This window comes from Lolium perenne, chromosome 7, assembly GCF_019359855.2.
Source record: "Lolium perenne isolate Kyuss_39 chromosome 7, Kyuss_2.0, whole genome shotgun sequence".
NCBI lineage: Eukaryota > Viridiplantae > Streptophyta > Magnoliopsida > Poales > Poaceae > Lolium > Lolium perenne.
In genome coordinates this window covers 70,858,358-70,877,006 of record NC_067250.2, presented here as the reverse complement: position 1 = coordinate 70,877,006, position 18,649 = coordinate 70,858,358, and the positions used below count along the sequence as shown (strand labels likewise).

General features: G+C 45.9%; 3 protein-coding genes across 3 annotated transcripts; all 3 read right to left on the bottom strand.

Annotated features, from left to right (window-relative positions):
* Positions 1 to 5,257: 5,257 nt before the first annotated feature.
* LOC127315932 (uncharacterized) lies at positions 5,258 to 5,800 on the bottom strand. Its single transcript, XM_051346369.1, has one exon. The coding sequence runs from the start codon at positions 5,798 to 5,800 to the stop codon at positions 5,258 to 5,260; it is 543 nt and encodes a 180-aa protein (XP_051202329.1).
* Positions 5,801 to 6,279: 479 nt separating this feature from the next.
* LOC139833613 (uncharacterized) lies at positions 6,280 to 16,575 on the bottom strand. Its single transcript, XM_071823935.1, has 3 exons — positions 15,451 to 16,575; positions 14,948 to 15,162; positions 6,280 to 6,523 (listed from the first exon to the last, which is right to left on the bottom strand). Exons 1-3 carry the CDS (start codon positions 16,573 to 16,575, stop codon positions 6,280 to 6,282), a joined length of 1,584 nt encoding a protein of 527 aa, XP_071680036.1.
* Positions 16,576 to 17,694: 1,119 nt separating this feature from the next.
* LOC127315934 (peroxidase 1-like) lies at positions 17,695 to 18,133 on the bottom strand. Its single transcript, XM_071823934.1, has 2 exons — positions 18,056 to 18,133; positions 17,695 to 17,955 (listed from the first exon to the last, which is right to left on the bottom strand). The coding sequence occupies exons 1-2, from the start codon at positions 18,131 to 18,133 to the stop codon at positions 17,695 to 17,697; spliced, it is 339 nt and encodes a 112-aa protein (XP_071680035.1).
* Between the last annotated feature and the right edge of the window lie 516 nt (positions 18,134 to 18,649).

Genomic DNA, 18,649 nt, shown 5'->3' with positions numbered 1-18,649 from the left:
CTATAATATGTACTTCATCTTGTCGCCCTGTGGTGACACAAGTACCACGCCTGCTCCAGCTCATTCCACTCTCTTGGATCCGTCGAAATTCATATGCCAGGTACTCGATAGATCTGGTGGTCCCGTGCTTTGGAGTTCCATCCATTCTGCAACAAAATCAGGCAGAATTTGCGAGTTGATTGCCTTTCTTTTTTCATAAGTGATGTCCCGAGGGGAAAGCTCGATTCCCCAAAGGGAGACACGTCCTGTAGCTTCTGGATTGTTTAGGATATTCGAGAGGGGTGCCTCGTTGACCACTATTATCGGGTGCACCGAAAAATAGTGTCTTAGCTTCCTTGCTAACATGAATACTCCATATGCCAGCTTCTGATAGTGCGGGTAGCGCTGCTTAGATGGTGATAGCACCTCGCTGAGGAAATATATTGGTCTTTGAACTCCATGGATATTTCCCTCTTCTTCTCACTCTACCATGAGGACTGTGCTGACCACCTGAGGTGTGGCCGCGATATATAACAACAAGGGTTCTTTGTCTCGCGGAGCCACCAATACTGGTGGTGTCGAAATTGTGCGCTCCAGATGGTCAAAAGCTTTGTCTGTTTCATCGTTCCACTCGAACTTTTCTCCTTGCTTGATGAGCGTGTAGAAGGGAAACGTTTTCTCTCCCAACCTTGCGAGGAATCTGCTTAATGCTGCGACTCGCCCAGTTAGATGATGTATCTCCTTGAGCTTGGTTGGTTTCCTCATCGTCAAGATGGCTTGTATCTTTTCTGGGTTGGCCTCGATCCCTCTGGCTGACACCAAGTATCCGAGGAGTTCTCCCGCAGGAACACCAAAGGAACATTTCGTCGGGTTCAGCTTGAGGCGAAATTTGTCGATGTTCTCGAAGGTTTATCGCAGATCATCAATGAGGGATGAACCTTTCTTTATTGTAATGACGATGTCGTCGATGTACACTTGGATGTTCTTGCCAATTTGCGTAGCGAGACACTTCTGCATCATCCTCTGGTACGTGGCTCCCGCGTTTTTCAACCCGAAGGGCGTTGTACTGTAGCAGAACACGCCATAAGGGGTTATAAAACTGTTTTGACTTCATCCTCTTCTTTCAGGCGAATCTAATTATACCCAGAATATGCATCCAGGAAGGAAAGACGTTCACAGCCCGCTGTGGAGTCGATAATTTGATCAATCCTCGGGAGGGGAAAGTGATCCTTTAGATAATATTTATTGAGACACGTGAATCAACGCACATGCGAATGACTTTAGTGTTTTTCTTCGGGACCAGCACTGGATTGGCGACCCACGTGGCCTCAATGTGTAGTTCTTTGATGAAACCCGCTTCTTTGAGTCGAAGGATCTCAGATAGCATAGCTTTGTGGTTCGGCTCAGAGAAGCACCACAAAGGTTGTCGAAGGATCTAAGTTAAGGGGGTGCTCAGCAAGTTCCCTGGGTACTCCTGGTATGTGAGCTGGATACCGTGCGAAGATTTCCCAGCGCTCACGGAGGAACTCGACGAACGCGCTTTCCTATGCGCTGTTCAAGTTTGTTGCGATAGATGTCGTCTTTTTAGGATCTGTTGGGTGGATCTGCACTTCCTTGGAATTCTTGGAGGTGTCGAAAGCTTGCTCCTGCAAAGATCTACCTCCGTTGGGTAACACATTGTAGTTGGTTGTCAGCTTGGATGCTGTAGGGATTCGTAGCATAGAAAACAAAAAAATTCCTACCGCAAGAACGAATAACAAGCCAAGATCTAATCTAGTAGATGGTAGCAACGAGGTGAAGATCAACATACCCTCGAAGATCGCTAAGCGTTAATGAGATAAATCTCGTGGTGGATGTACTCGGTCACTTGCCGCTTTCAAAAGCGCGTAGAAGATCTTGACGGTGCCACAATCGGGCAGCACCTCCGCACTCGGTCACACGTACGGTGTTGATGAAGACGTGCTTCTCCCTGTTCCATCGGGCAGCGGATGTAGTAGATCCTCCTCGGAATCCCGCCAGCACGACGGCGTGGTGATGGTGGTGGTGGAGATCTCCGGCAGCGCTTCGCCATAAGCACCGCGGGAGAAGATGGAGGAGGAGAGAGGCTAGGGTTTGGGAGAGGGGGCGCCTGGGCGCTGGCCTTGGGTGCCCTTTGGTGGTGTGGCTCAAGAGGTGTCCAGCCCCCTCCCTCTCCCCTCATTATATAGGTGGAACCCCCTAGGGTTTGCCCAAAATCCGAATAAGAGTCCAACTCAAAAACTTCCATATTGGTGAAACCTAGGGGAAGTGGGACTCCTCCCTTTCCTTCCCCTATGGCCGGCCATGGTGGTGGAGTCTACCATGGACTCCACCTTCCCCTTTGGTCGGCCTAGGGTTAGTGGAGTCCATCCAGGACTCCACCTTCCATGGTTATTTCTTCCGGAAGGTTCTAGAACATTCTAGTGCCTTCCATAAATGCAGCGGATCATTTCTAAACTTGGAAAGTGACTTCCTACATATGAATCTTATTCTCCGGACCATTCCGGAACTCCTCGTGATGTCCTGGATCCCATCCGAGACTCCGAACAACATTCGAACTCCATTCCATATTCCATATCTACTTAAAACGACATCAAACCTTAAGTGTGTCACCCTACGGTTCGAGAACTATGCGGACATGATCGAGACTCTTCTCCGATCAATAACTAATAGCGGGACCTGGAGATCCATAATAGCTCCCACATATTCAACGATGACTTTGTGATCGAAAGAACCATTCACATAAAATAATAATTTCCTTTGTCTCGCGATATTTTACTTATCCGAAGTTTGATCGTCAGTTTCTCCATACCTAGTTCAACCTCTTTAATGATAATTACTCTTTACTCGTACCGTGATATGATATCCCTTGTGAACCAGTCACATGCTTGCAAGCTAATTGGATATCATTCCACCGAGAGGGCCCAGAGTATATCTATCTGTCATTAGGATGGACAAATCCCACTATCGATACAAGTGCCTCAACTCTATACTTTCCGAACACTTAATGCCACCTTTATAACAACCCATTTACGCAGTAGTGTTTGGTGTCATCAAAGCATCCATCCGGTGTAGGTGATTAACATGATCTCATGGTCAAAGGATTAAGTTACTATGCATATAAAAGCTAGAAGCATAAAGAACTAAATGACTTGATCATATGCTACGCTTACTATGGGTGTATGTCCATCACATCATTCACCTAATGATATGATCTTGTTATTAATAACATCCAATTTTCATGATCAGGAAACCATGATCATCTATTAATCAACAAGTTAGTTTTAATAAGAGGCTTACTAGGGACTCCTTTATGTTTACAAAACACACAAGTATTAATGTTTCCGGTTAATACAATTATAGCATGGGATGTAAACATTTATCATGAACACTAAGATATAACAATAAACACTTTTATTATTACCTCTTGGACATATCTCCAACAGATGCATCATATTCGGTTTGCATTCCGAAGGTTTCAGAAAGCTTGTGGAAATCCTTGTGGCATTTATCCGCCATGGCGAAACTTCCTTTGACTATTATTGGGCCCTTAGGTCTAGGGATTCTCCATAGCAAATATGTGTAGTGCGGCACAGCCATGAATCTAGCGTATGCGGGTTGTCCCAATAACGTGTGATACTACGATGACCAATCAATAACTTCGAATTCTAGCCTCTCTTTCCCGAAGTTCTCGCTTGTCCTGAATTGTACGTCAAGTTGAAACTTTCCCATAGGATAACTCGGCTTCTCAGGTTGAATGCTATTGAGAGCTCGTACCCTAGTCAACCTCCAGAGGCCATGCACAAACCCAAGCACCATCCGCTTCCACCTCCGCAGAAAGCTCCCTGCTTTCTCACCCCGGATCGAAAGGCGCCAGACCTATCAGAGGTAGACCGTTCTCCCTGAGCACGCATGGATATCGGAAGTCACTGCCAGGATGAAGGACTCCAAGCACTCGACTCGCTGCGCCGCCAGCCACGAACATCACTGCCACCCGCAGCCCACACCACAACACACTATACCAAGCTGCCAGGAGCAGGCACAGACATTGCCTACCAATCGCCGCCGAGTTCGTCCACCCATATATGCTATCTCCGACCAGAGCCTCCATCGAGGGAACGACGCCAAAGCGCCGCCGCCGTCCAAACCGAAGTTTTGGGCTTTCACCCGAGATAAGCAGAGCATCGGATGGAGGGGATACAACCTCGATGTCGCCTTCAAGAAGGAGCACGACGTTGTAGCCAGCATCGTTGACCTCGTGGCCACCATCGTCAGCCAAGGGTTTCCCCCGGTTCAGATCCCACTGCCGACCAAACTCACCAAACCTCCGGAGGAAGTCCGGGGCCAGGGAGATGGGAGGAGCACCGCAAGGAGGAAGAACACATGTCCAGATCTGATGCAGGAGGCCCGACGGGTGACTTCCGCACCAGGCCTGCGCCCGCCGCCCCTTCGTCGTCCACACGGCCGAAGATTGCAGATCACAGCACCGGCGCCGCCCCACCCCACACCCAAGGTCGTCGTCCTGCATCCTTGGATTCCACACAGTTCGTGGCGCATCCCGACCACCAGCCACCACTCCCAGGAACCGGTTAGGCCAGGCCGGAGAGGGGAGAGACGGGAGGAGGGCCAGCAGCGAGTCCCCGAGCGAAGGCCATCCCCCACCCGGCTGCCTTCCTCCCTGCAGCCACGCGTGGGGGCGTGAGAACAGCTCCCCACCACCCCCATCACCGGCGCCGCACAGCCTTGCCGACGCCCGACTCCAGGGGCGACAAGAAGGGGAGGGAGGTTGGGGGAGGTGGTGGCGGCGCCTGAATTTAGGGTTTCCCCCCGATCGTCTGGAGGGGCGACGCGAGGGATAGAGAGGGGGATCAAACTGGAATAAAATGGTTTGTTTTTAGTTATGTATGCAAATATATGAGATGAGGATAATTTTATAATGCCCTCCAACAACTCGTTTGAGAATTTGACATAAACCAAGATGGTGATGGTTGCGTAGCCCAGTCAGCGTCTTCCGATGTGTATATCCGATTCACCGTTGACGCGGTGGCGATAATCAAATGTGGATCCAGTAGCCAGACATGGCGCCCCTGGTCCAAAAGCACACTGCTCTTAGCTAATCTATGAGCCTCTTTATTAGAAAGCCTACGCTCGTGAACAAAGGATAAAACATCAAAACTACATCTAGACTCGTTTATATATCCTGGATAATGTGAGCATAGACCCCAAGGGTTCCTTGCTCCAAGCTTGCGATGACGTTGCTTCAGTCACTCGCCACCTTCACCCTTCGCGCTCCAACATCGAGAGCTAGGGACACTGCCTCCCGACACGCCAAAGCCTCGAGCGTCTCGGCATCCATCCTCCCCGGGTAGACCACCGCCGAGGCTCCCTGGAAGAGCCCGGTAGAGTCGCGCGCCACTGCCGCAACCGTGCCTCTTCCCGTGTTCTTCCCTACCCCGGCATCGATGTTAATCTTCAACATGCCCTGCGGGGGTGGTATCCAAACCGGTGTGGCCGCAGTGGCCACCGCCGGCTGTCGTAGTCTTCCTTCATCAGGCTGACTGAGATCCGCGATAAATTTTTCCACAAACAGGTGGACTGAGAGGGGACTTCTGTACTCCTGTTCGTGTATCGCCTTCCTCCTCGCATGCCATATTGCCCAAAGGGTGACGAAAACCCTAGTTTGGTCGCTGTGGCTGAGAGTCTTTGTCAGAGTTGCTAGCCATTCTCTCGCGTTTCCCTCCTCCGACCTATGCATGTGTTCTGTCACCTCCTCATCGGCCAGCGCCCAAACGCAGCGCGACATAATGCAGTCGCTAAAGCATGGCGCTATGTTTCCTGGGCACCACAGAGTTGACACCGATCGTCGTCCGCCATCTTGCGGTGGTGCCGAACCTGATTCGTTGGCAGCGATTGTTTCGCCAGCCGCCACAGAAACAGCCGCACCTTTGACAGTACCTTGCAATGCCAGAGTTGGGGCCACTCCTTCGTAGTCGTCGATCCATCAGAGCTCGATGCCCTGCCATCAACCCAGGCCTCCCACCTGTCCTTCGTATCAACCAACATCTTGTACGCTGATCTTACCGAAAACATTCCCCTCCGATCGTAGTGCCACGCCCAAAAGTCGCCTTGCTGCCTTGAACGTAGAGGGATTTTCATGATTTGCTCGACGTCCATCGGTAGCATATGCTGGCGCAGTTTGTTCTCGTTCCACTTAGCCATACCCCTGTCAATGAACTCAGACACGCGGGCCAGCGGCACCCCTGACGCCTCCAACAAGCATGCTCAAGGCCTGAGCATCCCATCCCGTGGAATCCAAGGCTCGTTCCACGGATCAGTGGACTCGCCGTCTCCGATCCTTCTTATTAAACCCTGTTTCAGAACCTGCAGGCCCTCGTGGATGGACCTCCAAATCTGCGACGGGGCTGCACCTACCTCAGAACTCAACAGCTCTTTCACTGGGTAGTACCTTGCTTTGAGCACTCGAGCACTCAATGTGTTTGGGTTCTTGAGCATCCGCCACCCCTGCCTGGCCAACAAAGCCAGGTTGAAAATCTCGATATCCCTAAACCCCAAACCTCCCATGTGTTTAGGCTTACACATCTCCTTCTAGGAGACTGATACGTCCAAAACGTATCTACTTTCCCGAACACTTTTGCTATTGTTTTGCCTCTAATTTGTGTATTTTGGATGCAACTAACACGGACTAACGCTGTTTTCAGTAGAACTGTTCTGGTGTCTCGTTTTTTTGCAGAAATCCAACTTTCAGGAAAATCCTCGGAATTTATGCAGAAGGTCCTATTTTCCCAGAATATTGGCGGAGCCAGAAGGGCAAGCCAGGTGGGGGCACGAGGGACCCACACACTAGTCCGGCGCGGCCCAGGAGGGGCCCGCGCGGCCCTAGTGTGTGGTGGCCTCGGCTGGCCCCCGACGCCCTCCTTCGGACTACTTATTGCCTTCGACCTAAAAACGCACGGGAGGAAGTCGAAGTCGCCAGAAACCCTCCAGAACGCCGCCACATCGCGAAACTCCGTCTCAGGAGCCAGAAGTCTCCGTTCTGGCACTCCGCCGGGACGGGGAATTGGAAGAGATCATCGCCATCGTCACCACCGACGCCTCTCCATCGACCAGCCATGTTTCCCCCATCCATGTGTGAGCAATTCCCCCACTGTAGGCCGAAGGGGATGGTAGGGATTGGATGAGATTGGTCATGTAATAGTATAAGATTGTTAGGGCATAGTGCCTAGTGTCCGTAATTGGTACTTTGATGATATTGTTGCAACTTGTTATGCTTAATGCTTGTCACTAGGGCCCGAGTGCCATGATCTCAGATCTGAACATGTTATTATTTCATCATGATATTCGTTGTTTATGATCTTACCTGCAAGTTGTATACACATGTCGCTGTCCGGAACCAATGGCCCCGACGTGACAGAAATCGGGACAACCGGAGGGGATGGTAGTGATGTGAGGATCACATGTGTTCACGGAGTGTTAATGCTTTGCTCCGGTACTCTATTAAAAGGAGTACCTTAATATCCAGTAGATTCCCTTGAGGCCCGGCTGCCACCGGCTGGTAGGACAAAAGATGTTGTGCAAGTTTCTCATTGCGAGCACGTACGACTATAATTGGAACACATGCCTATTGATTGCTTTGTACTTAGACACCGTTTTATTATTATCTGCAAATGCCCTGCTTGATTGTTACATGAGTTTCTCTCATCCATGCAACGCCCGTTCATCCGTCCCCGTGCCTACAGTATTTTAATCCTGCTGTTTACTATAATCACTGCTGCTGTCTTTGTTACTCTGCTGCTGTTATTTCACTCTTTGCTACTGCTATAAAAGCTGTTACTCTTGATAAACTCTTGCGAGCAAGTCTGTTTCAGTGCAGCTGAATTGACAACTCAGCTGTTAAGGCTTTCAAGTATTCTTTGTCTCCCCTTGTGTCGAATCAATAAATTGGGTTTTACTACCCGCGAAGACCTATGCGATCCCCTATACTTGTGGGTCATCAAGACTGTTTTTCAAGGCGCCGTTGCCGGGGAGCATAGCTTTATTTGGAAGTTCACTTGGATTGATATTGTTCGCTGCAAATTCTCCATCATGGGTAAACCTCGCGATACTAAAGTCGCCATATTACCATCCACTACAAGAAAAGATACAACTCTGAGTACCTCTGCTGCTCTTGATTCACCATCTGTGATAAGTAAACTTGTTTCACCACCACAAGCTTCAAATGCTGGTACTTCTGCTGAATCTGAAAACTCTTCATATAATTTTGATGATGCTTCTGCTGTGCTTGATAATGATGGTTCGTTAGGATCTTTTCTAGATGCTACAATTGCTAAGTCTAGACAAATTGAAAATACTGAAACTCCTAGTGAAAATGCTGCTACACCTGTTAATTCACCTGAGTCTGTTGAATATTCTAGTGATGATCTTGATGAAGATTATGTGGAACTTGATGATGATTTTATTGAAAAATGCAATGCTACTACTGATGCAAGAAAAATTAAAAAGTTGATTGCAGAACATGCTGTTAGATATAAACTGTCTCCTGATCCTAAATTTGCCACATCTCCTATAAACATTAAGGATAAGGATTATGATTTTTCTCTTGATCTATCTCATATAGCTATTGTTGAGAAAACACCCTTTTGTGGTACTGAAAAAGAAAGTGCTGTTGAACACATGATTGAGTTATCTACTCTGAGTAGCTGGTTTTCTGATGATGTAAAGAAGCGTACTTACTTTGTTGCTAAAATCTTTCCATTCTCATTAAAGGATGACGCTAAAACTTGGTATAATAGTTTGCCACCTGATTCTATTAAAAGTCCAAAAGAATTGCTTGATGTTTTCTTCCGGAAATACTTTCCTGCTAGTGCTCAACATATTGCTTTGCAGAGAATTTATAATTTTGACCAGGAAGATGGAGAGAAATTGCCTGAGGCTTGGGCGAGATTTTGCTCTCTTATTAGAGCTCGGCCTGAACATGATTTGGAAAAGCATGATTTACTTGATATATTTTATAGTGGACTAACCATTGAGTCTAGGGCATACCTGGATAGTTGTGCTGGTTGTGTTTTCAGGAAAAGAACTCCAGACGATACTGAAGAATTATTGGCTAAAATAGGCCGGAATCATGATGATTGGTCTACACCTGAACCAACCCCGACACCGATATTGAAGAAGATGGGTATGATTAAATTAAATGATGAAGATATGTGGGAAGCCAAGAAGTCTCTTAAGGAGAAGGGTATTAAACCTGAAGACGTGAAGAATTTACCTCCTATAGAAGATTTATGTAAGATAACTCCCCCTTCATCAATGATTGAGGTACACTCTCTTCAACGCTTTACTAGGGAAGATATTCCGTATTCGAAACCTCCTGCTCAATGCTTAGATGAGTTTGATAATTATATTGTTAAGCAAGAAAATTTTAATATGAGAGTAGAGAATCATTTAATGGAAAATTCTCGAGCTATTAGTGAATTGCATGGTATTGTGGAGAGAACCTCCAATGATGTTAAGATGCTTGTTAAACATTTTCATATGGTTCAAACTCAAATTGATCAACTCACTAAAGTGCAAAATGACTTGTTGGGAAATAATTCTAAAGAAAAACATGCTTATGAAGTAACAACTAGAGGTGGTGTTTCTACCCAGGATCCACTATATCCTGAAGGACATCCCAAAAGAGTTGAACAAGATTCTCAACGAACTAAAACTAGTGCTCCATCTAAGAAAAAGAAAAAGAAACATAAGAATGTTGTAGAATCCTCTGAACCTGTTAATGATCCTAATAGTATTTCTATTTCTGATGCTGAAACTGAAAGTGGTAATGAACATGATAAAGATAATGATAAGAATGATACTCCTGATAAAGAAGAGGTTGAAGAAGAACCTGAAAAGCATGCTAAAAATAAAAAGTATACTAAAGAAGATTTTATTGCTAAGAAACATGGTAATGAAAGGGAACCTTGGGTTCAAAAGCAAATGCCTTTTCCTGCTAAGAAACTAAAATCAAAGGAAGAGGAACACTATAATAAATTTTGTGATTGGATGAAACCTTTATTCTTGCAAATCCCTTTGACTGATGCTATTAAATTGCCTCCTTATTCAAAGTATATGAAAGATATTGTCACTAACAAAAGGAAAATTCCTAATGAGGAGATTTCCACTATGCTTGCTAATTACTCTTTCAATGGTAAGGTTCCAAAGAAGCTTGGCGACCCAGGTATTCCGACTATTCCTTGTTCTATTAAGAATAATTATGTTAAAACTGCTCTATGTGACTTGGGAGCCGGTGTTAGTGTTATGCCTTTTTCTCTTTATAAGAGACTTTACTTAGATAAGTTGATACCTACTGATATATCTTTGCAAATGGCTGATAAATCTACTGCTATTCCTGTTGGTATATGTGAGGATATTCCTGTTCAAGTTACTAATAACTGCTTGATATTAACTGATTTTGTTGTGTTGGAAATGCCTGAAGATGATAATATGTCTATTATTCTTGGGAGACCTTTTCTTAACACCGCAGGGGCTGTTATTGATTGCAATAAAGGAAAAGTTACTTTCAATGTTGATGACAAGGAGCATACCGTTTATTTTCCCAAGAGGATTGAGAAAGCATGTGGAGTTAATACAATTTCTAATGTGAGAACTATCAAAGTGGGAACCATTGATTGTCCTATATATGAGCCTAAAGAAGAATATCAAACTCTTGTGATTGGATCCATATCAATACAATTCAAGGTAACATGATTGATTTGAGGTTTATTTCTTCCTATGCTATGTAAAATTTATTTGGTGGCAAGACTTGATCAACCTTGTTAACAAATACTTTTTATATGCATAGAGGAGGTAAACAACATCTCTTTCTTCCTCCACTTGTTTTACTTGCTGTAGCACTACTTATTTTGCAAGATGCTTTAGTTGTTTAGAGGTTTGAAAATCTTTTTCTGCCCTGTAATAATAATTTTAACACCCAAAAATGTTCATGGGCACCATGGGATTGATCTCCACTTAGGCAAAAGCCTAAGCTTGGGGGGAGGTATACCGGCATCACTCATTCTTTATATATTATGGTTGCTGGATACTTGTATATACTTGTTTAGTTTATTTGAGTGGTTTTCTAATGAGAGGGAGATGATATTTGGGGAGGTGCTGCCTGAAAACAGATTCTGGACTGTTACTAGAAAAATTCGTGCGCACAGCCAATACGTTATTTTGAGCTGCCAATTTTTGTGCATGTTCCCCAGGTTGTTATCTAACTTTCATTAGTTGAAAACTTTTCGATCTGAGCTACGGAAGATTTTTGTAAAAATCGATTTCTGTACTGCTGTCAGGTTTTGGCAGATTTCTGTCATCCTGCTTTTATGTGTTTCTTCTAGTCTTCATTCTCTTGTTTTTGTTTTGTTTCTTTCCTAAAACACAAAAAGACCAAAAATATTTCTATTGTTTCTCTTTATCATTTGTTTATTTTAGTTTCTTGCTTTTATCTTGCTTTATTTGCTATCGTTGGTTTGCTATAAGAAAATCCAAAAAGATTTTGCTTTGTTTGCTTGTTTCCTTTTGTTCTTGCTTCCAAATTTGAAAACACCAAAAATATTTGCTGTTCTTTTTTTGGTTTTGTAAAGTTCTTTATGATTTCAATGGTCTTCGGTGGCTGGAGCGTGGTTTTCATTCCATATTATTCAAGCTACACAAGTGAAAAAGCAATAATGACGATATACGACGATCTGATTGTGGTGAGAGGCTGGTATGAACTCTATTTGTTTTCATTTTTGTACATATACTCATCCATGTGAGCATTCTTGGTTGGTTCATGTGAGGTATATGTCACTTAAGAAAGTCTAGTAGTTCATGATCTCTCATGTTAAGCTCCAATTTATTAATCTGAGTAGCATGTCATGGATGTTTGCTTGCATTGTTTTATTCATAAATAGATATGATATTGTGGTATCCTCCTCTGAATAATTCATTTGAATTAACTTGGCACATGCTCACGCATGCATATGACTGAACAAAAGTCAATTAAGCCTTAATGATTTACATTGCTTCAGAGTCCTTGTATCACTTTTATGCCTCTGTTAATTTATTTTGCCGCAAGCATGATTATGACAGTTACTGCTCTCTTGATTTGTCGCTCCCTAGTCTTTTGCTAGCCTTCACTTGTACTGAGCGGGAACGCTGCTCGTGCCTCCAAACACATGAAAACCAAGTTATTCCAGAGTGTCCACCATAAATACCTATGCATGGCATTTCAAACCATTCCAAGTAAATTCTCATGTGCTACCTTTAAAACCCTTCAAAATGCTTCTCAATTTGTGTTAACGTTTTGTAGCTCATGAGGAAGTATGTGGTGTTTATCTTTCGATCTTGTCATTTACTCCGGACGGACTTTCACCAATGGACTAGTGGCACATCCACTTATCCAATAAATTTGCAAAAAGAGCTGGCAACGGGGTTCCCAGCCCCAATTAACTAACTTTCATAAATTTATAAATAGACACTCCTCCACGGTATGTGATTGTTGGTTGGCACCCGAGGATTCGGTTAGCCATGGCTTGAGAAAGCAAAGGTGGGGAGGAGTTTCATCTAAATAAAACTAAAATAAAAGGGCACTCCTTCATGGTATGAGATTGTTGGCAGGCACCCGAAGATTCGGTTAGCCATGGTTTGTGAAAGCAAGGTTGGAAGGAGTGCCACCCAAAAATGAAATTTCATGGGAGCCGCTCTTGAAAGTCTGGTTGATGAGGTAGTTAGAGTGCCCATTACCATTGGTTGACAACAACAAACACCTCTCAAAACCATTTTACTTCTATCTTTATAAAAATGAAAAGCTCTAGCACATGTTAATCCCTGCTTCCCTCTGCGAAGGGTCAATATTTTTACTTTTACATTGAGTCTCCATCCTTTCTTTGAGTACTTTCTTGAGAGCACAACTGTCATTCTTAGTGTAATATGCTTGTCTCAAAATATGATTGATTGTGGTATAACTTTGATGCTTTTATCTTTGACAATCACTATTTCTAGTCTTTCTATGAACTTCAGAGGTGCCTGAGCATTTATGTTTTGCTGCTCAAATATGGGCAAGCGAGATACCACTCTATCATACTCTTTTATGAACATTGCAATCCTGCTTATATACATGATTCATGATGCTTATTATTAATTGTTGGTACCTTTCCATGATTGACATAGCTATTAGATGATCTTATTTGCATGTATCTTATTATGAACTGCCTAAGTATTAGCCATAGCATGAGAATATTTACATCATATGAACAAATGTGTTCGTGAAAGTTCTTTTATCGCTCAGTTGTTAACTGAATTGCTTGAGGACAAGCAATAAGCTAAGCTTGGGGGGGGGGGGGGTTGATACGTCCAAAACGTATCTACTTTCCCGAACACTTTTGCTATTGTTTTGCCTCTAATTTGTGTATTTTGGATGCAACTAACACGGACTAACGCTGTTTTCAGCAGAACTGTTCTGGTGTCTCGTTTTTGTGCAGAAATCCAACTTTCAGGAAAATCCTCGGAATTTATGCAGAAGGTACTATTTTCCCAGAATATTGGCGGAGCCAGAAGGGCAAGCCAGGTGGGGGCACGAGGGCCCCACACACTAGGCCGGCGCGGCCCAGGAGGGGCCCGCGCGGCCCTAGTGTGTGGTGGCCTCGGCTGGCCCCCGACGCCCTCCTTCGGACTACTTATTGCCTTCGACCTAAAAACGCACGGGAGGAAGTCGAAGTCGCCAAAAACCCTCCAGAACGCCGCCACATCGCGAAACTCCGTCTCAGGAGCCAGAAGTCTCCGTTCTGGCACTCCGCCGGGACGGGAATTGGAGGAGATCATCGCCATCATCACCACCGACGCCTCTCCATCGACCAGCCATGTTTCCCCCATCCATGTGTGAGTAATTCCCCCGCTGTAGGATGAAGGGGATGGTAGGGATTGGATGAGATTGGTCATGTAATAGTATAAGATTGTTAGGGCATAGTGCCTAGTGTCCGTAATTGGTACTTTGATGATATTGTTGCAACTTGTTATGCTTAATGCTTGTCACTAGGGCCCGAGTGCCATGATCTCAGATCTGAACATGTTATTATTTCATCATGATATTCGTTGTTTATGATCTTACCTGCAAGTTGTATACACATGTCGCTGTCCGGAACCAATGGCCCCGAAGTGACAGAAATCGGGACAACCGGAGGGGATGGTAGTGATGTGAGGATCACATGTGTTCACGGAGTGTTAATGCTTTGCTCCGGTACTCTATTAAAAGGAGTACCTTAATATCCAGTAGATTCCCTTGAGGCCCGGCTGCCACCGGCTGGTAGGACAAAAGATGTTGTGCAAGTTTCTCATTGCGAGCACGTACGACTATAATTGGAACACATGCCTATTGATTGCTTTGTACTTAGACACCGTTTTATTATTATCTGCAAATGCCCTGCTTGATTGTTACATGAGTTTCTCTCATCCATGCAACGCCCGTTCATCCGTCCCCGTGCCTACAGTATTTTAATCCTGCTGTTTACTATAATCACTGCTGCTGTCTTTGTTACTCTGCGGCTGTTATTTCACTACTGCTACTGCTATAAAACTGTTACTACTGATAAACTCTTGCGAGCAAGTCTGTTTCCAGGTGCAGCTGAATTGACAACTCAGCTGTTAAGGCTTTCAAGTATTCTTTGTCTCCCCTTGTGTCGAATCAATAAATTGGGTTTTACTACCCGCGAAGACTGCTGCGATCCCCTATACTTGTGGGTCATCAGAGACCCATGATGGCTTTCGCTCTCCGTCACGGCAGCCCCACCAAAACTTCATCACCATCGAGTTAATGTGTAGACATAGTCCCCTCGGCAGTTTGAAGCATGCCATGGAGAAAATGGGAATTGCTTGCACCACCGATTTGATGAGTACATCCTTGCCTCCAACTGACAATAGTTTCTCGAGCCACCCCTGTATTTTGCTCCAAATTCTGTCTTTGATGTACTTAAAAGCACTACTCCTTGATCTGCCAACATCAGTCGGCATGCCCAAGTATTTCTCATTAAGTGTCTCATTCTGGACGTCGAGGACCAGCTTGACACTATCCTTCAGAGTTCCCGGGCACCCTTTGCTGAAGAAGATGGATGATTTGTCCCGGTTAATCCGCTGGCCCGAGGCCATACAGTACAGATTCAGCAATTGTTGAACTTTTTCCGCACTCCCTGTATCCGCTCTGAAAAGCAACATGCTATCATCTGCAAAAAGGAGGTGACTCACCGCCGGAGCCGATGGTGCCACCATTAGTCCATGGAGCTCTGATGAAAGACTATGATGTTTTAAAAGGCACGAAAGGCCCTCTCCTGCCAACAGAAACAGATACGGAGATATTGGGTCTCCCTGTCGAACCCCTCGGGAGGGTATAAATTATTGTAACTTTCCTCCATTAAACAGTACCTGAAAAGATACCGTAGTAACTAGCCTCATGACCATCTGAACCCAAAGGCGATGGAATCCCAGCTTGAGCATGACAGCCTCCAGATACCTCCACTCAAGGCGGTCGTATGCTTTACGCATATCCAACTTGAGGGCACAGAAACGATGCTTTTTTGCACGGTTCCGCTTTATGAAATGTAGACACTCGTAAGCGGTGATTATATTGTCAGTAATCAGCCAGCCAGGAACGAAAGCCGACTGCTCCTCCGCAATGATCTCCGGTAAGCACCCCTTCAGTCTGTTTGCCAACACCTTGGACGTGATCTTATAGATAACATTACATAAGCTAATTGGCCTAAACTGACCCAGCTCCTTCGGACTTGCAACCTTTGGAATTAAGACCAAAAAAGTCTGATTGATGTCTCTCATATCATCCTCCCCCTTCAGCACTCGTATGACCGCCGAAGTCACTTCTTCGCCACATAGTTCCCAGTGGGTTTGGAAAAAATGTGCTGGGAAACCATCTGGCCCTGGGGCCTTTGTCGGGAACATCTGGAAGAGGGCGTTTTTAACTTCCTCCTCCTTGAAAGGCTTTAACAAGCAGTCGTTCATCACTGATGTTACCTTTACTGGTATCACATCTATCACCTCTCCCAGATTCGATATCCCCTCGGTCTGGTACAGCTGCTCATAAAAAGTCCTTGTCATATAAGCCATCTCGTCCTCCTCCACGGTCATTGTCCCATCAAGTCTCGTGAGCCGACTGATCTTATTTTTCTTCTTCCGCTGGCTCGCCCTAAGGTGAAAAAACCGCGTATTCTTGTCTCCCTCGGACAGCCACTGGACCCGCGACCGTTGCCGCCACATCAACTCCTCTCTGTTATAGAGCTCGATCAGCCGTCGTGTGACCTGGACCTCCTCGTCCGAGAGCTCCTGTCGCAAGGGCACGTCCCGCAACACCGCAAGGCGTTGGGTGAGCGACCTAACCTCACGTTGGACACTCCCAAAGGTGTCCCTTCCCCAACTCTCAAGCGACCCAGATATTCTGGACAGCTTTTGTTGCAGCTGCTGCATTGACACTGCCTTCCCCTCTGCCTGCCATGATTCATCAAGGAACGGCTTGAATTGGTCATGCTTTACCCACATAACCTCATACCGAATGATTTTATCCTTGGTTGCTCTCCGCTGCTTAGCGTTTTCCCTCTAACGGAGCAAGATCGGACCATGATCCGATGTGACCCCTGTCAAATTTGTCACCGTGGCCAACGAAAACCTTGAACTACATGTTGTCGTAGCCAGCGCTCTGTCGAGCCGCACTCTGCAGAAAGAGCCACCCACCACCCGCTTCTCGTAAGTCCAGCTCCTTCCCTCGCAGCCGAGGTCGGCTAGCCCACAGACGTGAGAACAACTCCCCACCACCCCCATCACCGGTGCCGCACAGCCTTGCCAACGGCCGCCTCCAGGGGCAACGAGAAGGGGAGGGTGGTTGGGGGAGGTGGTGGCGGCGCCTGAATTTAGGGTTCCCCCCCCCCCCCCCCCCCCCGATCGTCTGGAGGGGAGACGCGAGGGAGAGAGAGGGGGATCAAACTGGAATAAAATGGTTTGTTTTTAGTTATGTATGCAAATATATGAGATGAGGATAATTTTATAATTCCCTTCAACAACTCGTCCGAGAATTTGACATAAATCTAGATGGTGATGGTTGCGTAGCCCCAGTCAGCGTCTTCCGGTGTGTATATCCGATTCACCGTTGACGCGGAGACGATAATCAAATGTGGGGATGAGGAAGTACATACATTGCTTTACTTAGTGTAATCTTGTTTGGATCCAGCTCGAAGTGGATGTAGGTTTGATTTTTTGTTTTGTGATGCATGGAATGGAAACAAGAAAGCTTATATAGATCGACAGGCACTATTTGTCGCTAATTGCAAGCCGTACTCGGACTCGCCCGAGGTGGTTTCTTTATTGGGCCGGCCCATATCGCGTCGAGATGTTCCTCAATTAGGTTGATGGGTGTTTTCATTTTTTTTCCCGATTTTTCCTGGTTTTCTTTTTTCAGTTTTGTTTATTTGCTTCCTTTTTTTTTGTCTTTTGTCCTTCGTTTTCATTTTCTCCCCTATTTTTTTTCTTTTTTAGTTCTATTCGGTAAAATGAAAACTTTTTGAAGTCATTACCATTTTTTAGTTTAGAATCATTTTTGCATGGTGAACAAGTTTTTTAATTTGAACCTTTTTGAAAGCAAGAACAATTTTGCAAAATCTGAACTTATTCGTCGGCGCTCAATGCCCTCCCGTCTCTCCTGCCAAGAGCCATGCATGGGCTAGAACGGGCCTCTGGCGAGGACGACGGCGGGCCATGAGCGTGAGCACGTCGGCGCACGAACACGACGCCAGGGCACGCCACCTCCATCTTGGCCTCCACCTGCTCCACGGAACCGACCCCTTGCAGGCTCTTGTTCGGCTTGACGTCCCTCTCCGCCGTATTGCCGGCCGTCGAGTACTCTAGCAGCACGGAGGCGTCGCAACCCTACAATTTTTTTCACGTTGTATCAGTAAAGTAAAGGGAGATGCTTGTATTCTGAATTTCTGATCGATGGAATGCATGATTTGTGTACATGTACACTTACCCTAACGAAGCAGTCGTGGAATTGGAGCCGGAGGAGCGGGCCCGCGAGGCTGGGCGCGGTGGCGATGATCTTCACCATCTCCCCACGGACGATCGCCTCCACGTCTGGGCATGACTTGCTGTAGTAACCGATCCCCAGCTGAGCCACGGCTGAGCTGGCCGCGAGAATTAAGCAGCAGGGCCAGAGGGAGCAGGAAAGACCTGATCGCCATGGATGTTAGAAGAGCACCATTTTTCTCGTTCGAGAATGTTCCTGTGATTCCCTGAATTTATAGATGTGCCGATTACGTAGACTTTGGTACATTTCTGTCTGACAGCCTAGATTGTCTGTGTGCATATGTGCTAACGTCCTCTTCCTTACAACCGCCTAGATTAACAAATACACAGACATACACTAGGGGAAAAACAGCATTGCTGTGAAGACTGAAGACTATCATTGTTGTGCGCGGTCGCACGGCAAAGACATCTTTGCCGTGCAGAGCAAGCAGCACGCACGACAAAGAAACTTCGCACGGCAAGGTCTGAGAGTAGCGCACTACAATGAATTCTTGCACGACAAAGTCCCAAGTGGCGCACGGCAACGAATCCTTGCACG